We start from the raw sequence: 27,570 nt of genomic DNA on the forward strand, positions 1-27,570 counted from the left end.
CTATATATTTAAAATTTTAATTGGAAATGTCTTTTCTATTTTATCAAATTATTAATTATTATATATTAAAATATTATAAAATGTCTTTACAAATGTTAATATAGGATATTATATTGGAAGAGTTATAATATTGAATTATACTTGCATTCCTAGAATAATTTTTTCTATGATATATTATTCCTTTGTTACTTTGCTGGATTCTATTTGTTAATATTTTATTTGTAACTTTATGCTATATCAATGAATGCTATCTGTCTTGTCTCATTTTTCAGTGTTTTTTAGGTTTTAATATTGAAATGATGTTGTTTTATACAATGAATTGGGGGAACTTTTAAATTTTTCAGCTTTTTAAAGAGTTTAATTATAACTTCTTATTTCTGTTCTATCTTCTTATTTCCATTCACAGCTATCCACAGATACCCACATCTCTTAATTATGTTATCAGAATAATGAACAATTATTATTTTCTCTATGATGGAATTATGAACTGCAGGGTGGGGATATCCATTTATACATTTACCAAATAATTGAATGCTTACTTTGTGCCAGGCAAAGGTTGTGTCTATTATTTAGTAGAAATAAAGTTCTTTTATATTTCATTTGTACAAATTATCTCAAAATTTACAGTGCCTTTTATTTAATCGTTGCCATTATTTTCAATATTGGTGGGGATGCCTGTGAATTTTGGAGTTACTAAGTATTATACAACCTTTGAATTAATAAACAAGTGAATGAATATATAAAATGTTTTATAAAATATTATACACCATTTTTTGCTGGTGAAAATAAAATTTAATTTATTCAACTAGGAATTGATCTCCATGAAAATTATGCTATCCAACCTCTTTGCTATGTGACTTCCACCAAACTTTTCACATATTCCTTGTCTAAAATGTGCCTGGTTCACATAAATTTATCTAAGTAAAATACACTTTATATTTTTATTTAAATTACAGTTCACATTCAACATTATTTTGTGTTAGTTTTAGGTGTGCAGCATAGTGGTTAGACAATCACATACTTTGTAAAGTGGTCCCCCTGATATTTCAAGTACCCACCAGGCACCATATAGTTTTTACAATATTATTGCCTATATTTCCTATCCTGTACTTGACATTCCCATAACTATTTTGTGACTACTAATTTGTACTTCTTAATCCATTCATCTTTTCACCCAGCCCTCCAACCTCCCCTCTCCTCTGGCAACCATCAGTCTATTCTCTGTATCTATGAGTCTGTTTCTATTAAGAAAATACACTTTCGGGGGAGCCAGGGGGAGGTCAATGGGGAAAAAAAGGAGACATACGTACTACTATTTGTAATACTTTAAACAATAAAATAAATTTTTTTAAAAAAAGAAGTAGGACCAGGAGAGGACTCAGGTGGAGAGGAAGCTGAAGTTCCAGGCAGCTGTGAAAGGGGGCGGGGCTAGGAGGAGGGAGAGGGTTCCATCTTCTATGGAAAGCCTTTCCTGCCAACCCCAGCTCTTGGTGATCTCTTCCACCCATGAACAACTTCTACATATATTGTTGTTGCTACACATTGTACTTTGAATCAATTCAGCACACATTGTGGAATCTCTACCATGTGTATGACACTGCACACACAAAAAATAAAGAATACAATACAAAAAAAAATAAAATACACTTTAATTGCATTAAAATAACTTGAAAAATCTATTTGCCTTTTAAAAAAAGACAAATGTAAAAACATTAAATTTTCATTAAATACTAAATATCTTCAATTAATAGGTCTGTAGTGAGGCCCAGGAGAGAATATTTTTAATAAGAATTTCAGCTGATACTTATGACCAGCCTCATTTGAGAAAATTTGACTTATAGAAATTCACAGAAAGTATTTTTTATAATTATTCTTGATTATGAAGTTAATCTAAAAATTAATGATTTAATTAATTTTGATATAGATATTTTGGAGCTAGTTTTTGCTTCAAGTGCTTTTTCATTGACTTTGTCTTTGGATTTTGTTATGTATGTTTAGAAGTATACTTCTTAGATAAATCTCTTTACAAGGAATGTAGTTCTCTATTGCTAAAGAAATTGTGTTCATTATCTAATAAGAAATAATTTATGATTATAGGAAGTATCTTCATGTTGAGGGGGGAAATGTCAGGTTCGTACCAAGATTCTTTACTCACACTGCAGACTTGAACAAATCTAAGACTTTCTGAGATACATTTCATCACATTGTAAGACAATAGAAGCTACATTACAGAATTTTTGGTTGTGTGAAATAGAATAAAAAATAAAGTACCTGACACTGTATTTGGCACAAAACTGGTACTGCAGAATAGCTATTGCCATTTTTGCCACTATTAAACATGTAACTACTAAGAACTGACCAGATAGCATATGGATTTTCAGAATGAATATGTACCCAAATATGAATATACATTGGTGTATGGTGAATTTGAATTTAGGGTGATGTTCTGATCTGTTGGATGGGGATATTCTTTTATACATTTAACAAGTATTTATTGAATAACTACTTTGGGCCATGTATTGAGCTAAACATTTAGGATGAAATGGTAAATATATATATACTAGTGGCCTGGTGCATGAAATTCGTGCAAGTGGGGGGGTGTCCCTCAGCCCGGTCTGCACCCTCTCCAATCTGGGACCCCTCGGTGGATGTCTGACTGCCAGTTTAAACCAGCAGTTGGATATTCCTCTCACAATCTGAGACTGCTGGCTCCTAACCGCTCGCCTGCCTGCCTGCCTGATTGCACCTAACCGCTTCTGCCTGCCAGCCTGATCATCCCCTAGCCGCTTCCCTGCCAGCCTGATTGAGGCCTAACTGCTCCCCTATTGGCCTGATTGCCCCCAACTGCTCTCCCCTGCTGGGCTGATCACTCCCAAGACTTTTATTAGTATAGATATCCCCTCCGGGAGTTCAATCACTCACTATGACGTGCGCTGACCACCAGCAGCCGGGGAAGGGAGGCCCCAGCTGGCAGCCGGCAGCCAACAGCCACTAGGGATCCTACCCATGCATGAATTTCTTGCACTAGTCCTCTAATATACATATCAGGCAACAACAACTGACCTAATGGATTTTATATTATAGTGGTTATGGCAAAAAAATTTTTTCACATAATGGCAATTAGGTGGTACATGCACATTGAAAACACAATTGGGAAAGCAATTTCTGTAAGTGCAACAAGTCAAAAATATCAAAACTTTCAACACAATCAATTTCCATGGTGGATATAATCTGAGGAGATTGTAAGAAAATGATGGATATAAATGAGCATTCATAATCATTTTAGTTTAGAAGAATATCTAATAATATATGTTCTTTCTTTATTTCACTGTTTACATTCTAATGGTTGGTAGTTCCACTTTTGATATGGCCAAATAAGCTTCTATTGAACCAACCTTCTAGCAGATAGAAACTGTCAACTCTAAACAAAATACAAAATCAGCTATGTGAAGGTAAAGGAGAAAAACAAACAAACAAAACAGAGAGATTCTTAAAGGTTTCAAGACTTGGAAGAAGGGAAAGACACTGGTTGAGTTCCCAACTTTCAAGACATAGAGCCTAAGAGTAAGTTGCAGTCTGTACCATGTCAGGTGGCTAAAACTCCAAAGGAAGGGAGAGAGAGAGAGAGAGAGAGAGAGAGAGAGAGAGAGAGAGAGAGAGAGAGAGAGAGAGAAGAAGAAGAAGAAGAAGAAGAAGAAGAAGAAGAAGAAGAAGAAGAAGAAGAAGAAGAAGAAGAAGAAGAAGAAGAGAGAAAGAGAAAGAGAAAGAGAAAGAGAAAGAGAAAGAGAAAGAGAAAGAGAAAGAGAAAGAGAAAGAAAGAGAAAGAAGGAAAGAAGGAAGGAAGGAAGGAAGGAAGGAAGGAAGGAAGGAAGGAAGGAAGGAAGGAAGGAAGGAAGGAAGGAAGGAAGGAGAAAGAAAGAAAGAGAGAAAGAAGAAGAAAGAAAGAAAGAAAGAAAGAAAGAAAGAAAGAAAGAAAGAAAGAAAGAAAGAAAGAAATGTGCAGTTTTTGTAGCTCAAAGAAAGTGAGGACAGAGTTTGAGGTAATCTCAAAACTGGAAAGCAAAGGAACATCTAGGAAAGGATAGAGATAGAGAAAACCACAAATTCTTCTCTGGGAAACCATAAACTCTGCCTAAATCTCTAGCTGACCTCTGAACTATGCATATCTTGGGCATACTTCAAGCAACCTAAGAAGGGATAAATGTGCTGAACTGACTTTTGAGGTGTAGTCTAAGAGACAGAGATTAAAGTTTGAGTCCAACCAAGCTAATGGCCAGAAGAACAAAAACTCCAACACTATTCAGAGAAATATAACAAAGTACATTTTAACAATATAATCTTCACAATGTTTAGGTTACAATCTAAAATTTCTTACTATAAAAAGAAAGAGGAAAATGTAATTCATATACATGTGCATGCACACACACATACACTAACATGTCAATAGAGACCTATCCTGAGAACACTCAAATGTTGAAATTCACAAAGATTTTATTGCTACTATTATATTTATGTTCAATGACAGAAAGAAAAATATGCTCATAAAGATTGAAAATGATAAACCTCAGAAGAAAATTAAAAAAAATAATAATCAAATGGATCCCTGGTCAGTGTAGTTCAGTGGTAGACCATTGGCCTGCAAACCAAAGGGTTGTAGGTTCGATTCCCAGTCATGGGCACATACCTGGGTTGTATATTCATTCCCTGGCCCCAGTTTGGGTGTGTGCAGGAGGCAACCAATTGATGTGTCTCTCTCACACTGATTTTTCTTCTCTCTCTCCCTCTCCCTCCTCTACACTCTTTCTTTAAAAAAATCCATGAAAAAACCATCCTCAGGTGAGGATTAACAAAACAAAAATCAAATGGAAATTTTAAACATGAAAAACAATATCAGAAATTTTAAAAATTCCCTGGATAAGCTAAACAGTATAATGAAGATAAAGAAAATAGCCAATACAGTTGAGGATAGATAAATAAAAATCATACAAAATCAAGATTAGGGATAAAAATATACTAAGAAAGAAAAAATTCACTCTGAGGAATATGTAAAACAATATTCAACATTCTACCATAAATCTAACTGGAGAGTTATATGGGGAAAAGAGGAAGAATGGGGACAAAAACTATTTGGGGGGAAAAAAGGACTAAAAATTCTACAAATTTGGTGAAAGCCATAAGTTTATAGATCCATGAAGCTCAGTAAATAACAAAGAGTATATTCCAGCCAGTGTTGCTCAATGGTTTAGCGTTGACCTATGAACCATGAGGTCACCGATCGATTCCCAGTCAGGGCATATATCCGGGTTCCAGGTTCAATCCCCAGTAGAGGGTGTGCAGGAGGCAACCGGTCAATTATTCTCTCTCATCGTTAGTGTTTCTATCTCTCCCTCTCCCTTCCTCACTGAAATCAATAAATGGGGGGGAAAGGAGGACCTATGTAATACTTTCAACAATAAAGATAAATAAATAAATAAATAAATAAATAAATAAAATCCACAATAAGCTATGAAAACAAAATTATATATTTTCAATTTTTTTATTGATTAAGGGTATTACATATGTGTCCATATCCTCCCATTGGCCCCCCACCCCACTTCCATACATGCCCTCACCCCCCTGCTATCTCTGTCCATTAGTTATGCTTATATGCATGCATACAAGTCTTTTGGTTGATCTCTCCCCCTTACCCCCACCCTCCCCTACCTTCCCTCTGAGGTTTGAGCATCTGATCGATGCTTCTCTGTCTCTATATCTGTTTTTGTTCATCCGTTTATGTTGCTCATTATAATCTGCAAATGAGTGAGATCATGTGATATTTATCTTTCTCTGACTGACTTATTTCACTTAGCATAATTCTCTCCAGTTCCATCCATGCTGTTGCAAATGGTAGAAGTACCTTCCTTTGTACAGCAGCACAGTATTGCATTGTGTATAAGTACCACAGTTTTCTAACAAGCAGTATAAATATGAATTCTAATTATTTATCTAAGAACAGCCCATCATTCAAACATGCATGAATAACTCATGTAGACTAAAGCAGTACCAGCTATAAAAATGAAAAATAAAATTTGCCTCTAGGGTAGACAACTATGAAAACATTATATCCCAATAAAAGTTTGGGATTTATGCAAACAAAACAGCAGTATTAATGAAGGGATGGGACCTTAAAATGAAAAAATAATCAGTCTTACAAGATCTCTTACTAATTCGAAATAATGCTCAGCTTTAAAGTAGGGTGGTTTGATCAGTGCTGCCTCATTATCAAGAAAGTCCTTTAGATCATGATATACCAGTTAATCTTCCTATATCTTTGTATATGTCTTTGCTGAAGAAACCAAAAATATCTAAAAGGAAGGATGCTGGCCATCCCAAATGTTCCCACATCTTGATATCTACTGCCTTTCTCTTACATTTCAAAGAAAATAATGTTCTGCATTGGTTATTTGGTAAAGTAATAATGCCTACTAAGATTGCATAGGAGCAGAGCCCAGTATCTAAGATAGTTCTCACTAACAACTCCAACAGATTAGAATAAAACGCATTATGAAACAATTCAGTAAAGAATGGATAAAAAGACTTGACTTTTTTGCCTGATTTGGTTGCTAAATCCTGGATGCTAATGGCATTACAGAAACTTTAGACCTGGAAGGATTCTCTAGTGTGAAAAGTTTAGCACTATGAAACACCACTTCTATCTGAACATTTTCATTAAGAACACCAATACTAAAAACAACTTATTTATAGTATTCTGTTGATCTTGACACTAACTCAGATTCAGAAATGCCACACCAAAGATTACCACCAAAATGCAAGCGGAAAAGTATGAACAAGACTTTTTGCTACTTACGAATCTTTATTTCTAGCAACTAAAATAATGTCTAGCACATAGTGAACAAATGAATAACATAAGGTAAATTAAGGAATTAATACTTTATATGAGAGGAAACATCTGTGTTCTGTCCTTCCACAAGAGCAACAGATGACTTGGCAAAATGGTCATAATTGTTATAAAACTATGAAGTCTAGACAAAAATTAATACAAACAAGGTAAGGCTTGGTGAAGAAATAAGCAGCTTATTTGTAGTAAGAGAACACTGTGGAATTTCCAGTTGCCTGGCTACCATACATACCCCAACCTCCAGATCAGTAGCTGATTGTAGGATGACAGTCTACACTCCAAGTCAGGTTATTAGTGCCCGACAGAATAATTAATATTAAAGAATTGTGCTTGTGTTTTTAGACTTCTCTGGTGGATCCCTAATGTACAGGCATAAGAACTTGCTTTGGTTTTGCCTGTTTAGAATGTTCCTAGATATTCAGTAATGTTTTGGGTGGGGTTTGCCAGAAAAATTTAAAGGTATAGAATTATCTGTATCAGACTGAGACAAGAAATAATAGATTAGACAAGCAAAGGACAGGCTAAGTGACCTGGGAAGAAAAAGGTTGGCAAATGAGATATTTTGAGAAACAAGACTTTATTTTTAAGGCATTAATATATACCAAGGAATGAAGAAGGCCACATACATGCTTGATGCATACCTATAGAAAACCTGAAAAGGCATTATTCTTTCACATGTGTTTTAGCTTACCTTTAGCTTTTGAGCCTCTGTGCAAGCCTAAATTCAAGGATAACACAAATTTATAAACAACCTCATTGTCATTGTCATTGAAAGAGGGCTCCCTTATAGAATCAATCTGCTAAAACTTAGAGTGTATTTTTATTGCTTTGCCTGTAGGTGTTTAAGAAAACTCTGTCAATATAACCATTAAGCTGATAGAACACTGATTTCAGTGGCCACACAAGACTTCATAAAAGTAGTTTAGAAAAGTCACTAAAACAAACAAAATTAACCCACAAAGAGGGATAAATCTGATTTCCAGAATTGCCGCATGGACAAAGAACTAAAGAAAACCAGAGAACAATGTCTCAACAAATTAAGAAAACCAATAAAGGGCCAGAAATTATAAAAAGTAATTAAATAGAAATTTGAGGGCTGAAAAGTACAATAATTAAACTGAAAAGTTCACTAGATTGCTTCAGCAACAGAATTGAGCAGACAGAAATAAGAATAAGAGAACTTAAAGATAAGTCAGTTGAGATTATTCCATCTGAGGAACAGAAAGAGAAAAAGAATGAAGAAAAATCAACAGCACCTGAGAGACACATGAGACACTATCAAGTTTACTGACATAAACATAATGGGAGTGTCCAAAGGAGAGGAGAAAAAGAAAAGGGAAGGAAGAATATTTAAAGAAATAATGGCCATATGAATCTACACATCTAAGAAGCTCAGAGAACTCTAAGCACAAATTACTTCAAGAGATCCACACCAAGACACATTATAATTAAAATTACAAGGGCTCTTTAACAAGATTAATAATGAATTTTCTATTTAGAAACCACTCAGGCCCTAACTGGTTTGGCTCAGTGGATAGAGCGTCAGCCTGCGGACTGAGGGGTCCCAGGTTCGATTCCGGTCAAGGGCGTGTACCTTGGTTGTGGGCACATCCCCAGTAGGGGGTGTGCAGGAGGCAGCTGATCGATGTTTCTCTCTCATTGATGTTTCTAACTCTCTATCCCTCTCCCTTATTCTCTGTAAAAAATCAATAAAATATTAAAAAAAGAAGAAACCACTCAGGCCAGAAGGCAGTAGGATGATATATTTAAAGTGCTTAACAAAGCAAAAAAAAAAAAAGGAAAATTGAGATTTAATGGACAGTATACTTAATATAGACAGTAATATTGTATTATAATCATCAAACTTATTAATAAATTAAAACTTAATTATTCTAAGTACAAAACAGAAAGTATATTTACATAATGTGATAGAGGTGTTCATTATCACTACAATGGCAATCATAAGCATATATAAATATATCAAATTAACAAGTTGTACAACTTAAATTTACATAATATATATCAAATATATTTTAATTTTAAAAAAGAATTCCTTGGTAAACAAAACAATAACTGAGGAATTTCATCACTAGTATACCTGTCCTACAAGAAATGCTAAAGGGAGTCCATCAGAAGGAAGTGAAAGGATATTAGACACTAACTCAAAGGCATATGAAGAAATAAACAAAAATGTAGCTACTTGAGTAAATATAAAATCCAGTATATTTATACTGTTGGTTTATTACTCTTCTTCTGCTTTAATATCTATATATATATATATATATATATATATATAAAAGCCTAAGCGACCATTACAACTGAATGACTGGAATGACCGGAACGACCAGATGACCGGCCAGTAGCTATGATGCACACTGACCAGACCTTGCTGCTGGGGCCCTGACAGCCCCGAGTCTGGTTCACCTGCATCCCGGACCCAGGCAGAAGGGAGGAGGAAGCCCAATTCCTCATGGAATTGGCCATTGGCTAGCTTGCTGCTGGGGCCAACCTCCTGAGGTCCCTGGCTCCAGCTGGCTGGCCCCCCAGATGAGCCCTGATCGCCTGCCAGGCTGAGGGACCCCACCTGTGCATGAATTCATGCACTGGGCCTCTAGTATTATATAAAAAGCAAATACATAAAATAATATATATGTCTATGTTAATGAGCACACAATGTTTAAAGATGTAATTTGTGACAATAATAAATAGAGAGAAAGATATACTATTGAAACTAACTTGATATTGTTGTGGCAGAATGCACGGGAGAATGATCAGCCAGCACTCGAGGGAGGAAAATTTAACCTTTATTTCACAGATCTGCTAGTCCAGGGCAATTCCGGATCCAGGCCTGAACTGAACTCATAGGGAGGCTCTGACCTATATATCTCCTCCTGTGGCATACCCCTGAGGGTCCTGAAGCTCCGCCCAAGTCAGTCTTGGTAGGGCCTTGGGGGCATGCTCCGCAGCTCTGCCCAAGTCAGTCAGAGTGGGGAAGTAAGAATACAGTTTTAACCAGATACTGAACTAGGTTGCAAGCCCCCCTATTTTTCTTTTCATTCCCCCCTCTTGTTCCACAAGCTATTCTTAGCCTTGGAGATTACAAAAGACTCAGGAATTGGGGATAAGGTCAACGACCGCTCTAGCTACTTACTGCTGAAGGGGGGATGATGAAAGAGGGGGTTCAGTATCCTGAGTCTTCCCCATCTTCCCCAAGGGGGTCATCGGAGTAGCAAGGACAGAGAAGTTCTCCTCCCAGTACCAGTCTGAGGTTCCAGTGATACTTGTATGAAAACAGAATAAAACTGTTAGAAAAAAAAAAAAAAAACAATAATTATCCAGATAGGAGGGCATAAGGAGATTCAGGTCGGTCAGCCGGATCCACCGTCTTCTTGAAGATGATCCGCAGCGGGTGGTTCAGGTCAGATGTCACCTTCCACTCTGTATGCTGATTGTCCAGATGGTCGGCTGCTTTTATCCAGGAGTGGTGGATCCAGGTGTTCAGTCCTACAACTTTGAGAGCTGAGGGGGTGGTTAGTACAACTGGATAAGGTCCCTTCCAAGTTGGCTTAAGGGGTTCAATTTTCCAATCTTTTACCAAAACCTCATCCCCAGGCTTGTGAGGGTGCACAGGTGTTTCTAGAGAGATGGGCAATCGATCAGTAACCCATCTGTGGACTTCAAGGATACTTTTCTCAAGTCCTTGTACCTGATTCTAAGTTCCTATTTCCCCCAAATCTCCCTTTGGACGAATTAAGGGAGGGGGTCTACCATATAGAATTTCAAATGGAGAGAACCCTACCCTGGCTCTCGGGGCACAGTGCACCCGCAGGAGCACAAGTGGTAAGATATCTGTCCAGGGTAAGTTTGTCTCCTGGCATAGCTTAGCCATAGCCTGCTTGAGAGTCTGGTTCATGTGTTCTACTTTCCCTGAACTCTGGGGCCTGCAGGCTCTATGTAAGTTCCACTTAATTCCTAAGGCTTTAGATACCTGCTGTACTACCTCAGCTATAAAGTCTGGGCCATTCATTATCTGACCCTATGGTTAATGGCATTCCATACCACAGAATTATGTCCTTCAGTAACACCTTAGTGACTCATCTCGCCTTCTCCATGAGGGTAGGATATGCCTCAACCCAGCCTGAAAAGGTGCAGACAAAAACTGAAAGATATTTATTTCCTCTACTAGGCCCTATTTCTGTAAAGTCTATCTCTAGATATTCAAAGGGAGCCTGCCCACAACGCTGAATTCCTATCGGTCCTACAGGACTCTGCCTTGCATTGTTCTGTGCACAGAGGAGGCATCACTGAGAGGCTGAGGCACATAAGGAGGGGAGATGGGCAATTAGATAGTATCTGCTTAACAAAGCTTCTATAGCCATCTTCCCTAAATGGGTAAGTTCATGCTGCTGGAGGACTACTCTATTAGCTAACTGTTCTGGAATATAGACCTTATTATCTGGAAATATCCACCAACCTTCCTTCGTCCTTTTACCCTCTTCTTCTTGAGGGGTGTATTTCAGAGGTTCAGGTAATTCAGGAACCAGCATGACCTGCGATGCCACTGCATGCTCCTTAGCAGCTAGCCTTGCCACTGTATCTGTGTGATTGTTACCTTCTGACACTGAGTCTTTTCCTTTTTGGTGTCCTCTACAATGGATGACTGTTATTTCCTTGGGCTCCCAGACTGCTTCTAGTAGCTTTAAAATCTCATTCTGATTTTTGATTCCTTTTCCTCTGGCCATCAGGAACCCCCTTTCCTTGTATATGGCCCCATGGATATGCAGGGTAGTGAAGGCATAGTGCGAGTTGGTGTAGATGTTGGCGCACTTATCCTTACTGAGTTCTAAGGCTCTGGCAAGGGCCCAAAGTTCTGCCCTCTGTGCTGACCATCCTTCAGGCAGGGCCTGTGCCTCTATTATCTCAAAGTTTGATACCACTGCATACCCGGCTTGTCTTTTTCCTTCATCTAAGAAGCTACTGCCATTCATGAACAATACTAAGTCCGGAGTCTGTAGGGGCTTGTCTGTTAGATCTGGCCGGCTGGAGTAACCTCCTCTAGGATTTCTAGACAATCATGCTCAGGGGTTCCCTCTGCAATGGGTAGGAAAGTGGCAGGATTAAGAGTTCTTATTACCTCTAATCTTATTCATGGATTTTCACATAGGAGCCCTTGGTATTGAGTCATCTGAGCATGAGTCAGCCAATGTTGTCCCTTAGCTTCCATTAGGGTGACAACAGCATGAGGAACTTTAACATTTAAGTTCTGTCTCAGAGTGAGCTCGTCTGCTGCAATGGTCCTGAGTCATGGGGGCCACCTGGAGGCAACCGGGTCAATCTGTTTGGAGAGATAGGCTACTGGCTTCTGCCAGGGTCCCAACTCCTGAGTCAGAACTCCTAGGGCTACCCCATTGTTCTCATGAATGAAAAGGTTAAAGTCCTGTGTCACATCTGGGAGCCCTAGGGCCTGCACCTTGGTGAGCTTTGTCTTTATGGTTGTGAAGGCTTTTTCCTGTTCAGGACCCCAGTTAATGGGTGCCTTTTCCTCTCCTTTTAAGGCTTTATAGAGGGGCTTAGTTAGATCTGAGAATCCTGGGATCCAAATTTGACAGAACCCTGCTGCCCCTAGGAATTCCTGAATCTGTCGCCAGGTGGTGGGGACTGGTATGGTACATACTGCCTGTTTTCTTTCAGTCCCTAGTCTTAGTTTCCCCTGGGTAATTCAGAAACCTAAGTATTTCACTTCCCTCTGACAGATTTGAGCCTTCCTTTTGGACATCTGGTAACCTGTTTCAGTTAAGAGTCTTAGAAGGGTTCGTGTTCCTTCCCAACTCTGAGTTCATATGGAGCCAGCCAGTAGGAGGTCATCTACATATTGGAGTAGAATGCACCCCACATCCGGCCCTGGAAATTTTGACAAATCTGCTAACACTCCACTAAAAAAAGTTGGGGAGTTCTTGAACCCTTGTGGCAGTCTTGTCCAGGTGAACTGTTTCTTAGTCCCTGTGGTTGGGTTTTCCCGCTCGAAGGCAAACAGGGGCTGACTGCAGGGTGCCAGCTGAAGGCAGAAAAAGGCATCTTTTAGATCTAAACAGGTAAACCATTCCACTTCTGATGAAATGAGGCCCAAGAGGGTGTATGGATTTGTCACCACCAACTGCAGGGTTATAATGGCCTCATTAACAGCCCACAGGTCTTGTACTAGGTGATAATCATTGGTCCCAGGCTTCTTGACAGGTAAGAGGGGGGTGTTCCATGGAGACTGACACCACTTAAGAACTCCCTATTGAAGTAGTAGTTCTAGGTGGCCCTGGATAAGTTTTACAGGCTGTGCCCGAGGCTTCAAGTCAATTAGCACTAGGGTGTGGTTCTTAGGCAGGCCCAGGGGACTTTCTTCTGCCCAGACCAGTGGGAATTCCTTCTATAGTTCAGGCTCTAATGGTGAGTCCTTTGACTGGGAGGTATAAAGTCTCCATTATTCCTCCCTAGGCACTGCTAAAGACAGGATCATTGGAGAGGTCTCCTCACCTAAACACAGTTGTGCTGAGCCATCCGGGGCAAAGGTGATTTCTGCTCCCATTTTGGCTAAAAGGTCTCTGCCCATTAGAGGTACAGGGCAATCTGGCAAGTACAAGAATTCATGAACCACCTGGTGGCTGCCTAACTGACATTTGCAGGGGTGGCCGAATGGTCTGTGGTGGTCCCCAGTAGCTCTGATAATGGTGATTTCCCATCCTGAAAGGGGAGCTACTTTCTGAGTAACTACCCAGTGCTCTGCTCCTGTATCAACCATAAAGTTCACAGACTGGTCCCGGTTTTCATTTCGACCCTGGGCTCATGGAGGCCCAGTTAGAAAGAGCCCAGTCTGTCCTAGTTGGAATCAACTGCTGCCAGTCTGATGTGGTCTGCCTCAGGTGGCTCTGGCCGATAGCGGCTGGGTTGTTTGGATGGCCTTGCCTGATTCTTCTGGTGACTCAGACATTCATTCTTCCAGCGTCCTAGATCCATCTTTTTTTTTTTTCTGACTTGGCTCCTTGCTGTCTCCCTTTCCTTTTCTGGGAGCTAGCTTCTATAACAGCCACAGCAATCAGAGTCACTTTCCTTTTTAGTTTCTCCTCAGCCTCCTTTTTAGCCACATTGTCCTGATTAATGAAAACCTTGTTAGCTATCTCTAGCAGTTCAGTAACATTCTTTCCTGCAAACCCTTCCAGTTTCTGTAGCTTTCTCCTTATGTCTGGCTGAGCCTGACTAATGAAGGCTGCATTGACCATAGTTTAATTCTACGAGGTCTCTGGGTCAAAAGGAGTGTAAACTCAATATGCTTCACAGAGTCTCTCATAAAAGGTTGCTGGACTTTCCTCAGGCCTCTGGAAAACCGCAGAGGTCTTGGCCATATTAGTGGGCTTCTTGGACCCAGCCCAGAGCCCCTGGAGGAAGGCCAGCCAATATCTCTCTAATCTGGTCCTCCCATCCTCCAAATTCAGGTCCCACCTGGGTTCCACATCTGGGAGAGCCTCCCTGGCCTATCTGACCCTGTCAGGGCCTGGATCTGGAGCCATTTCTGAGCTTCTGTTATTATTCTCATGTGCTCTTCAGTGTTAAAAAGCATGAGAAGGAGTTGCTTGCAGTCAACCCAAGTGGGCTTCTGGGTCTGAAAAATTGACTCCAGAAGGTCAACCATGGCTTGAGGTTTTTTGGAATAAGCGGGAGTGTGATGCTTCCAATTTAAGAGATTGGTCATGGTGAAAGGCTGGTAGCAAAAGACTGAGCCCCTCTCTTGTGGGTTCCTGTTTTCTCCAATTATATGAAGACTCCCCATTTCTTGGAGAGGCATCTAGAAAGCTGGGAGTGGTTTGGGTCCCCAATCAGCTGAGCACAAACGTCATCCAACTAGCTCTGGAGAGTCCGGTTGGGGGGAGATGGAAGGAGGTGGTGTATTTAAACTTCCCTGGCTAGGCAAAGGGGCACTGGGCACCGCTTGAGGCATGTATGGAGGTGGTAGAACTTGCAGGGCTTCCTCAGGGGGCTCCTGCAGAATAGGAGGCTTATTCTCCTTCTGAGGGACCTGCCCTTTTTCCTTAAATACACAAAACTGGATCCAAAGTGGCTTAAGCTCTGCTATTTCTAGCCACTGGTCTCATGTTATAATTCTGTGAACATTCCCAATTGTGGGGACATCCAATGTGTCCTCTGGTGACCATCCTACTCCAAAAGATGGCCAGTCTATTTCACACATCCTTTTTTAACTCCCAGGGGACTAGTTTTACCCCATAGTCCCCAACAAACCCCTTTTTAAAATTCTTTTAACATACATTCTAAGATAGTAGAGTTTCAGGAGGAGCTTTTACCCATGTTGCAGGGAGGGGCCGGGTTGCCTCCTTTAAAAAAGTCTATATATATAAAAGCCTAAGTGACCATCACAGCCAAATGAACAACCGAACAGGCTGCATGGGGCGATCAGGCCGGCAGGGTGGTTAGTAAAGGGCAACCAAACAACTGAGCAGCAGGCTGCATCGTGACCAGACCAGCAGAGGGGGGCAGTAAGGGGCAACCAGGCTGGCAGGGGGGGGGGCAGTTGGGGATGACCACACAGGCAGGGAGAGCAGTAAGAGGCAACCAGGCTGGCGGGGGAAGCAGTTAGGGGTGACCAGGCCAGCAGGGGGGGGGCAGTTGGGGGCAACCAGGCCAGCAGGGGGGGGGGGAGTTAGAGGCAATCAGGCAGGCAGGCAGGTGAGCAGTTTGGAGCCAGTGGTCCCAAATTGTGAGAGGGATGTCTGATTGCCGGTTTAGGCCCAATCTCCAGGATCAGGCCTAAACCGGCAGTCGACTTCCCCCAAGAGGTACCAGATTGGAGAGGGTGCAGGCTGGGCTGAGGGGACCCTCCCCCCATGTACAAATTTCATGCACCAGGCCTCTAGTAGCTAAATAAAAGAACTAATCAAAATAAGGCTGATTTTCTAACTTCATTTGTCCTTGGATATGGACAGCAAATGACACTAATCAAATCTCTGCTATCAGTCTGCCTGAGTACATTGATATAAGCTATTTAACCTCTGTTTCAGTAGACAAAATGCAAATCATTTACTCCCAAGTGTCCTTGGTTTAGGGAAGACAGGATTGAAGACAGGATTTACAAGATGGCTCCAATGTGCTCCAATGTCCTTGATTTAAGGAAGACAGGATTTACAAGATAGCTCCAAATTGCTATTAAACCATCTTAGTTTCCCTATTCTACTTGTCCTGGCTTACTGACCTGTCATTTATTCAACTTCCTTTCAACATTTTTCTTTACCTTCCTCCATTACACCAAAGCCATACTTTCTTTTCAGTTAGTTAGAACTCTTAGCTTTAATTTTTAGGTGACATGTAAATAATTAGCATTCCTCAGATTAGCAATACATTCATATTTTTTAAGAGACACAAACAAATTTCACTACCTAAACAATTTAAACAAACAACAAGGAGACATATTTAAACAATAAAGACAGATAACATTCCCCATTAAAAACTTTGAATCACCACGGAAACATGGGAGAGGTTTAGAAGGGTTTTTTTTTTAAACAAACACAAACAAACACAAAACCCCAACAGTAAATAAACACTTTTACACAGGCACACACCATATTTACACCACAGAGTACCCTGCATTCACAAAATCAGTTTTAATTGTGCAGAGATATAGAACAAGTCCCTGAACAGAGGTAGTAGAAAACTGTCTAGGAATGCTTTTCTTCTACCTTTTTCAAAGGCAGACCATACTTGGACCCTTAGCCAGTCTGAGTTTTGACTTCCCTCCTGGGAAGTCCCAGAGACATGAATACCATCCAGAAGCTGTTCTTCCAGATGATCCAAGCTATCCTGAGGTAAATAATTACCTAGGTAGGGGCCAGCTACCTCTTTTGTCCCATAGGACAGGCCAGAACTTGGACCCGTTTCCCCAGGGGAAAACTTACAGTTTCAGATGTCTGATTTTGACTTCCCTCCTGGGAAGTCCCGGAAAGGTGCTTCCTGCCTCTTTTGGGTCCACCAGAGCATGGAGTCACCACAGTCCTGGTGGCACGCCTTCCTTGAGTCCCAGAGCCCGAAGTGAGTGCCCTGAAGTCCACTCTCATCAGCAGTGGCCTAAGAGCCAGCTCAACTGATATTTCCCAGCCTATGCACCAAACATTATGGCAGAATGCATGGAAGAATGATCAGCCAGCACTCTGAGGGAGGAAAGTTTAACCTTTATTTCACAGATCTGCTAGTCCAGCGGAATTCTAGATCCAAAGCCTGAACTGAACTCCTTGGAAGCTCTGACCTATATATCTCCTTTTATGGCAGGCCCTTGAGGGTTCCCACAGCTCCACTGAAGTCAGTCTTGGCAGGGCCTTGGGGGCATGCTCTACAGCTCCGTCCAAGTCAGTCAGAGTGAGGAAGTAAGACTACAGTTTTAACCAGATACTGAACTAGGTTGCAAACCGCCCCCCCCCCATTTTCCTTTTCAGTATTAATTAAAACTTTGTTGTTATAATGCTCAGGTAATAATTTTCATTCCCAAATTAACCTAAGGGTGAAAAAAACACAAATTAATGTACAAAATAGTAAACAAGAAGAAAATTAAAAGGCACACTATAAAAATAAATTTATCATAAATGAAGATAGTAACAAAGGAATTTATGTGGAAAGTATTATGTATCATATAGAAAACAAGAAATGGTAGAATAAGTCTTTTCTTAACTGTAATGATTTTAAATGTGAATGCATTACACTTTCCAGTTAAAAGGCTGAGATTGGCAGAATGGGTAAAAATACATAGTCAGAATGGATTTTTCAAATTCTTCCTCTATGTACTGTCAATAGAGAGTCATTTTAGATCCAAAATTATGAATATGTTGAAAGTAAAAGAATGAAAAGATAGTCCATGCAAATAGTAACCAGAACGAGCTGGGTGGTTATAGTTGAAACACAATAGAACTTAAGAAAAAAATTGCTATGAGAAAAAAAGAAAGACATTACATACTAATAAGAGGCTGAAACCATCAAGAATATATAACAATCTACACTAATAAAAGAGAAAGATTCAAATTGACCATATCTTCATGACGCCCACCAGCCAATCAGGAGTGATTATGCAAATTAACTCAACAAAGATGGCGGGTTAATTTGCATACATAGGCACTGAGCTGCTGCATCCCACTCCGCCCCCATCCACTCCAGGCCTCTGGGCAGCATGGGAAGGCAGAAAAGCAGCTCCAGGCTGGAGCGAAGGCGTTGCTGGCAGCCAGGGGAAGGAAGGCCCATTCTTGCATGAATCTTGGTGCATCAGGCCTCTAATTATAAATATATATACACCTAAAAACAGAGACCAAAAACTATAGGAAGTAAAACTAAGGGAGAAAAGAAAGATCTATAATAATACTTGGAGACAATATCCTATTTTCAATAATGGATAGAACAACTGGACAGAGAATCAATAATGAAATAGAGGACTTGAACAATACTATAAAGCAACTAATCCTAACAGACAAATATAAAACACCCCATTCAACAACTACAGAAAAGTCATTTTTCTCAAGTGCACATGAAACATTCTCTGGAATAGACCATATATCAGGCCTCCAAAAAATATAAAAAATTTAAAATATTATTATTATTTAAAGTATCTTCTCCACGATGGAATTAAACTAGAAATCGACAACAGAAGAAGACTGATAAATTCATAAGTATGTGAAAATTAAACACCACACTATTAAACAATCAGTGGATCAACTAAGAAATTACAAATGAAATAAAAAATACTTTGAGAAGTGCAAAATGAAAACTTAATACCAAAATTTATGGTATGTAGCAAAAACAGTGCTCAGAGAAAAGTAGCCTAAATTTAGATTTCACAAAAACTAGAAAAGAAGAACAAATTTAACTCAAACTAGCAAAAGAAAGGAAATGATAAATATTAAAATGGAGAATAGAAAAAAATAAAAAAAGATAATTAAGAAGACCAAAAGTTGTTTATTTGGAAAGTCAACAAACTTAATAAACCTTTAACTAGAGTGACTAAGGAAAAAAAAGAGAAGACACAAATCATTAAATTATAGATGAAATAGGGGGCATTATTGCTAACCCTAGAGAAGTTAAAAGAATTATAAAAAGAATACAGTGAATAATTGTATTCCAATAAATCAGATAACATGAATGAAATCAACAAATCCTAGAAACACATAAACTATGAAAAGTGACTCAAGAAGAAATGGAGAATCTGATGAGACTGATAATAAAGATATTGAAACCTTCCAATAAAGAAAGCCCAGAACTGAGGGTTTCACTAGCAAATTTTACCAAACATTTTAAAGAATAATTAACACCATTTTTACTCCAATTTCTACAAAATAGAAGATAAGGCAACACTTTGTAATTCATTTTGTGAGACCAGGATTATCTAGAAACTAAAGCCAGATAATGACATTACAAAAAAGAGACAAGTATGAGCCAATATAACTTATGAATATAGGTGCAAAAATCTTAAACAAAATACTAACCAACTAAATCCAGCATCATAATATACACCATGACAAGGTGATTTATCTCAGGAATGCAAGAATGGTTTGACATACAAAAATAATACAACATAATGCATCACAGTAATAGAATAAAGATTTTTAAAAAACACAATCATCTCACTTGATGCAGAAAAAGGATTTAACAAACGATATCACTCTTTCAGGATAAAAGTACTCAATAATCCAATAATAGGAAACTTTCTCACCATAATAAAGGGGATTTATGAAAAACCCACAGCTAACATATTACTCAATCATAAAAGAATGAAAGATTTCCATTTGAGATGAAGAAAAATAGAGGGCTCTGGCCAGGTAACTCAATTGGTTGGAGCATCATCCTGATACACCAAGGTTACAGGTTCAATCCCTGGCCTGAACACGTACAGAAAGTTACCAATTAATGCATAAATAGATGAAACAATAAGTTTCTCTCTCTCTCTCTCTCTCTCTCTCTCTCTCTCTCTCTCTCTCTCTGTCTCTCTCTCTCTCTCTCCCCCTCTTTCCCTTCCTCTCTGTCTCTCTAAAATCAATCAATAATTTGTTTTAAGTGGAAGGGGTCAATGGGAAAAAAGGTAAATCTGTAACACTTTCAATGATAAAGATAAATTTAAAAGTAAATATATAAAATAATAGGTACCTTGCAAAAAAAATGATCTACAAGTAAAAAATAAATAAATAAATAAATAAATTAATTAATTAATTAATTAAAAATGGAAAAGAAAGGATGCCTGCTTTTTTTTTTTTTCTCTCTCATTCAATATCGTACTGGAAATTCTATCTAGAGCAATTAAGCAAGCAATAAAGTAAAAGGTGGGGAAAATTGGAAAAAAAAATTATCACTGTTCAAAGATGATATGATCTAATATAAGGAAAATCCTATAGAACTCTTGCACAAAATGTAGATCTAATAAATGAATTCAGCAAAGTTTCAGAATACAAGATTAACATGTGAAAATCAGTTATAGCTCTATACACTAATCCTATATAATAAAAGGCTAATATGCAAATCGACCAAACTGTGGAATAACCGGTCACTGTGATGTGCAATGACCACCAAGGGGCAGACGCTCAATGCAGGAGCTGCCGCCTAGTGGTCAGTGCACTTCCACAGGGGGAGCACCACTCAGACAGAAGCCTGGCTCATGGCTGGCAAGCACAGTGGCCGTGGCGGGAGCCTCTCCCACCTCCACGGCAGTGCTAAGGATGTCCAACTGACGGCTTAGTCAGACATCCCCTGAGGGGTCCTGGACTGTGAGAGGGCACAGGCCTGCCTGAGGGACCCCACCTTCAAAAGACCCCCCCCCCCAAGTGCATGAATTTCATGCATTGGGCCTCTAGTAAGTTATAGTTCTATACACTAATAAGTTAATTAAGAAAACAATTGCATTTATAAGACCATCAAAAATTGTCTCAAATAAGAGCATCCTATATAATAAAAGCCTAATATGCTAAGTGTCTGACCATTCGACCAGTTGCTATGATGCACACTGACCACCAGGGGGCAGACACTCCAACCAGTAGGTTAGCTTTCTGCTAGTGTCCAGCTGATCAGGACTGGGCAAGATGAGCTGGACATCCCCTGGAGCCCTTCTGTGGTCCTTCCCTGGCCCTGATCGTGCACCGGTGGGGTCCCTTGGCCTGGCCTTTGCCCTCTCACAATCTGGAACACCTCAGGGGATGTCAGAGAGCTGGTTTTGGCCCGATACCCGCAGGCCAGGATGAGGGACCCCACTGGTGCATGAATCTGTGCACCAATTAGCTATAAAAAGGAATGAAGTACTGGTATATGCTACAAAATGAATGACCCTCAAAAGAGTATGCTAAGTGAAATAAGCCAGACACAAAAGGTTACCTATTTTATTATTTAATTTATATGAAATATTCAAATTAGCTAAATCCATGGAGACAAAAAAGCAGATTAGAGATTGTCAGAGGATGGGGGAGGGTGGAATGGGGAGTGACTGCTTAATGGATAGTGGTTTCCTCTGGGAATAATGAAATGTTTTGGAACTAGAAAGAGGTGATGCTTGCATAATATTATAAATGTACTAAATACTATTGAATTGTACAAATTTATTAATTTTATATGAATTTTACCTCAATAAAAATAATGTATGTAACACGTAAGGTATTATCATCATCATCTTCACCACCACCATTACTATGGAAAATGTTTCCCAAATTTCACTTTCTTTGAAATGTTTAGATTATGAGATAAAATAAGTAGGCTAAAATTTAAAACTAGTTAGTATAATTTGTATAATATGTTCTTGTCTTCTCTCTGTTCTCTTTCAGATTATGTCTGGCCACTCCCCAGACCTTTGTGCCCCGTCTGGATCTCCCTAGATGTTTTATTTTCGACAGCGTCCATCATGCACCTCTGCGCTATATCGCTGGATCGGTATGTAGCAATACGTAATCCTATTGAGCATAGCCGTTTCAATTCGCGGACTAAGGCCATCATGAAGATTGCTATCGTTTGGGCAATTTCTATAGGTAAATGACTTTCCTGGCCATTAGAATTGCAAGGGCTATGCTCAATACCTTCGGATTATGTACTGTGAACAACGACAGACGTCGACTGGTAACATTGCGTATAATCGGGATTGTTGTTTAATAATTATTCTTAACCTATTTATCTGATATTTAGGTTAACAATAATAGAATAAATGTAATGTGTATGAATATTAATTGAAATTTTTCCATTTATTCTGCTAAATTATTTTATGTATTAATATGCCAATGAATTCTACAACAGAGTCAAAATTTTGAGATGTTTAAAACCTTTTAAAGATGACAAAGATATGTGGCAAATCTAAATTTTAAAAAATATAGCATTTAAATCTCATAAAATATAAATCTATCCCAGAATATTAATCTTAATATTTTAATTCTATTTTTGTATCTTCTTCAGTGGAAATATTAATAGTGCATAGGAATCTTCATGAAGTAAACATGACTAAGTTTATGCTGTTGATCAACCTAAAATATACTTGCCCTCCATTTTCAAATATCTTCTTGGATTTTTATTACACAAAAAGAGAAAAAAATTCTTTATTTTTTAAAAAAGATTTGGGAAAGGTTGAAGAAGAGAAATTATCAGTTTATTGCTTGTAATTTGAGATATTCATGAATGCCTTAACAATCCTAATATTCAAGACACAGAATTTAACCAATTGGAATATAGAGGCTTTTACATTCCTCTTGTTTTCCTTTTCTTCTCTTTCTATTGGAACTTATGTTTAGTGTCTCATTAAATAATTTTTTAATGTTATGTTTCTATAAGAGATTCTGGTAACGTTTACAACAAAATCAAGACCACTATACAATCTTCTCTGATATCATCTAAAGATTTTGACTCTGGGTTTATCCATAAAATAAATTTATTTAACATTTAAGATTATTCCATTGTAGGTGAACACACACACACACACACACACACACACACAAACACTTTTGGACAAAAAAAACAATGGAACTTACCTATACCACAAAAAAATGTGAATCTATATACATAGTTTGATCTACATATTCAAGGGTTCACAGATGTTACCTCATTTACTCCAAATAACTCAGCTAAAAAGATGCCATTTTTTATGATGCTTACAAATTAGAATATTAGGTAACTAACTGCTTTTCTCTTGCTCCTTTTAAGATTCTTTCTTTGTCTTTAACCTTTTGCATTTTAATTATGATGTATCTTGGTGTGGGCTTCTTTGGGTTCATCTTGTTTTGGACTTTCTGTGCTTCCTGGACTTGTATGTCTATTTCCTTCACCATGTTAGGGAAATTCTCTGTCATTATTTTTTCAAATAGGTTTTCAATTTCTTGTTCTCTCTTTTCCTTCTCTGTCACTCCCATGATGTGAATGTTGGTATGCTTGAAGTTGTCCCAGAGACTCCTTATTTAGTTACCTAGAAAGGAGTTCCTGTAAGACTGTTAGCTGATTTCTCAGCAGAAATTTTGCAGGCCAGAAGGGATTGGCAAGAAATATTCAAAGTTATGAAAAGCAAGGCCCTACAACCAAATTACTCTACCCAGTAAAGCCATCACTTAGCATCAAAGGACAGATAAAGAGCTTCCCAGACAAGAAAAAGCTAAAGGAGTTCATCACCACCACATCAGTATCATATGAAATGTTAAAGACTCTTTTTTAAAAAGAAAAGAAGAAAAAAAGATATCACAAATATGAACAATAAAAATGCAATAAATACATATCTATCAATAATTGAATCTAGAAAAAATAAAAAAGCAAGCAGAGCAGAGACTCATAGATACAGAGAACATTTTGATGATTGCCAGATGAGAGGTGTTTGGGGGGATAAGTGAAAAAGGTGAAGGGATTAAGAAGTATAAATTGGTAATTACAGAATAGTCATGGGGATGTAAAGAGCAGCATAGGGAATATAGCCAATGATATTTTAATAACTATGTATGGTGTCAGATGGGTGCAAGATTTATCAGGATGATCACTCAATTGGTTATGTAATGTCTACTCACTGGGGTGTACACCTGAATCTAATATAATAATGTGTGTCAATTGCAATTGAAAAATTAAAAATGGATTTAAAATTTTTACAAAAGTAAAAATAAATTTTAAAAAACACATTGTATCACCTACAACATATTAAAATATTAAGGGCATTAACTTCCAATAATGACTATGCTAAAAACAACTAAAATATGGGGAAAATACTATAAGCTTGTGAAGCTAATAAGAATGTGGGATCTAGAAAAAGACAGAAAAATGATTATAACTTTTGGGTCATTTTGCCAGTGATGCATTGTGAACCTGAAGCTGTGACTGGCAGGTTAGGAAGCTTGTTTGACAATATCATGAACAGAGGAAATCATAATAGGAATATAGAGCCTGGCAAGGGCCAAACAACTTGAACTTATTTTTTATATCCCAAATGTCTATACACTAGAAATAAGGATGGTCCAGGATTAAACCATCCTTGTCATATTATTTAGGCATGATTCAAGTCACCTATGTAACCAAGAAAAACCTTATTCTGGAAATTTGATTAAGATGATTTCATGTTCTTCTTATTTCCAAATTTTTGGGATAGGTGAAAAAAAATCATCATTCTAGGCTTTGAAGTATTTCTTTCAATAATTTTTCAATTCCAATAACTGGAATAAATAATAAGTAGACACATGAAGAGAAGAGACAACATGAACCAGACATACCACAATTAAAGATAATAAAAATGAACCAGAGACATTCAAGATAGTTTAATTACCTGAAATAAACTTTAAATAACTATGTATAATGTGCACACAAAAATTGCAACCTGAAACTAAATATTTCAGCAAAAAAATGCAAACTATAAAGAGTGACATTTAAGATTTGAGAAACAACTAGAAAATCTGGAAATAAAGCATAACATGAAAACCTAAGAACTCAAAGGCAAATTAGACATAGCTGAAGAGAGCATTACTGGAGGTTGGTTAGAAGAAACTGTGATGAATGATGAAAAAAATGGAAGGATATAAAATAGAGAAGAGAGAATAAGAAGATAATAAACATCCTATATAATAAAAGCCTAATATGCTAAGTGTCCAGTTGTCTGGTCGTCTGTTCAACCAATCAAAGCGTAAATATGCTAATGATATGCTAAGGCCACTCAACCTCTCGCTATGATGTGTACTGACCACCAGGGGGCAGACAGTCTACCGGTCAACCAGTCGCTATGACATGCACTGACCACCAGGGGGCAGACACTCCAACCAGTAGGTTAGCTTGCTTCTGGGGTCTGGCCGATCAGGACTGAGTGAGACAGGCCAGACATACCCTGGAGCCCTCCCATGGTCCCTCCCCAGCTGGCCAACCTCCTGAGTCCCTCCCCAGCCCCAATTGTGCACTGGTGGTGTCCCTCGGCCTAGCCTGCTCCCTTTCGCAAACCAGGCTGATAGACACCCCCCCCCCCCGCCAAGTGCACAGATTTTGTGCACCGGGTCTCTAGTATAATATAAAGTGAGAAGAGTTCCACAAGGTGAGAAAAGAATGGCAGAAAAACAATATTTGAAGAAATAATGGCTTTTAGAATTGGTGAAAGACACTGATTCTCACACTGATAGAAGAGCTCAACAAGTCTCAAACAGAATAAATAAAAAACAATCAACATTTAGACTCATCACAATGACATTGCAGGAAAAAAGAAAAAAATAGTATTAACCTTAAAGAAAAAGAAATAAAGAAAGATCAACTTCAATAGAACAACAATAAGATGGGTGAATGGCTTCTCAACAACAATGAAAGCTAAAAGAGATTGAAATTATAGTGTTAATGTGTTGGTTAAAAAAAAAGTGAATGCTGTTAGAATCATATACTCAGCAAATTTATATCTCAATAATTGAAGTGAAATAAAGACATTATTGTACAAGCAAAAACTACGAGAACATGACAAAAACAGACTCACTTAAGGAAACACTAACAGGTCTTCATAAAACAAAGGAAATGCCACAGTTGGAAAGGTTGGAGATACGGGAAGCAATTAAAGTGGTAAATGTGTGGTTAAATGCAAATAAATATTGACTGTGTCAAACAACAATAACAATGTCTTCTGGAGCTCAGAATGATTATAGAAATAAAATGCACAAAACAATCTAAAATAATAAAAGCATAATATGATAATTAGACCGGACAGCTGAATGACCTTCCGGACGTCATTCCGGATGTCCTTCTTGATGGCAGGGGCTGAGGCAGAGGCAGTTAGGGGCAATCAGGCAGGCAGGCGAGTGGTTAGGGGTGATCAGGCAGGCACACAGAGTGGTTAGGGGTAATGAGGCGGTTAGGAGCCAGAGGTCCCGGATTGCAAGAGGGATGTCTGACTGCTGGTTTAGGCCCGATCTATCAGTCGGACATCCCCCAAGGGGTCCTGGATTGTGAGAAGGTGCAAGCCGAGCTGAGGGACCCCCCCCCCATGCATGAATTTCATGCACCGGGCCTCTAATACCACATAAGTAAAGAGTGTTGAAAGTACATTTTTTCATTGTCTAGGAGAAAGATAAAAATGATATTTTATATTAAGCTTTGATGAATATACTACATAACTTTTTGTACACTCATTGTACAAAAAGAAAAGGAATGTTTAGTTTCCAAATTTATTGAGGAATATTATAGTACTAGTAGCCTGGTGCACAAAATTCGTGCATGGGGGGGTGTCCCTCAGCCCAGCCTGCACCCTCTCCAATCTGGGACCCCTCGGGGGACGAACTGGCAGTCGGACAACCCTCTCGCAATCCAGGACTGCTGGATCCTAACTGCTCACCTGCCTGCCTGCTTGATCACCCCTAACCACTCTGACTGCCAGCCTACTCGCCCCCAACTGCCCCCCCCTGCTGGCCTGCTTGCCTCCAACTGCCCCCCCCTGCCAGCCTGATCACCCTCAACTGCCCTCCCCTCCTGACCTGATTGCCCCTAACTGCCTCTGCCTCAGCCTCGCCACCATGGCTTTGTCCGGAAGGATGTGCCAAAGATCTCCTGGTCTAATTAGCATATTACCTTTTTTATTGTTATAGATAGAGGCCTGGTGCACAGGAGGGGGCCAGCTGGTCTGCCTGAAGAAAGGTCTCCTTGGAGGGCCAAACCGGTCTGGATGAGGGGCCTGGGGCAGTTTGCAGGCTGGCCACACCCCCATCGGGGTGAGGGTCCCCACTGGGTGGCGTGGCTGACCTGGGCTAGGGGCTGAGGGCCGTTTGGGGGCAGTTTGCAGGCGGCCAAGTCCCCGGCTTTGTCCAGAAGGATGTCCGGAAAGTCTCCAGAAGGTCTCCTGGTCTAATTAGCATATTACTCTTTTATTAGTATAGATAATGAAGCAAATCCAAAAGGAGGCAATAAAATATCAGGAGGGAAAACACTAAGGTGGCAGAAATAAAACCAAAAACAGTTGATGCTTGAACAATGGAGGTAAGGGGTACAACCCCACCCACAACTGAAAATCCCTATATAAATTTTGACTCCCTCAAACCTTATGTGAAACTTAACTTTCCCAATAACATAAACAGTTGATTAACACATATGGTGTATATTATTTGTGTTATGTACTGTATTCTTATAATAAAGCAAGCTAGAGGAAATAAATGTAAAACACACAGTACAATAGATAGATGATATGTTATAGAATTTTA

The 27,570-nt window shown here is 39.0% G+C and overlaps 1 protein-coding gene across 1 annotated transcript in view; it reads left to right on the forward strand.

The window, feature by feature from the left end:
- The window catches only part of HTR2C (5-hydroxytryptamine receptor 2C), a 369,035-nt gene that overhangs the window by 262,947 nt on the left and 78,518 nt on the right, over window positions 1–27,570 (forward strand). The window contains exon 5 of the mRNA XM_080652579.1: window positions 21,730–21,930. Within this exon, the coding sequence (XP_080508705.1) occupies window positions 21,730–21,930 (201 nt within the window). The remainder of the gene's footprint in view (window positions 1–21,729; window positions 21,931–27,570) is intronic.

This window comes from Plecotus auritus (genome assembly GCF_963455305.1).
Source record: "Plecotus auritus genome assembly, chromosome: X".
Taxonomy (NCBI): domain Eukaryota; kingdom Metazoa; phylum Chordata; class Mammalia; order Chiroptera; family Vespertilionidae; genus Plecotus; species Plecotus auritus.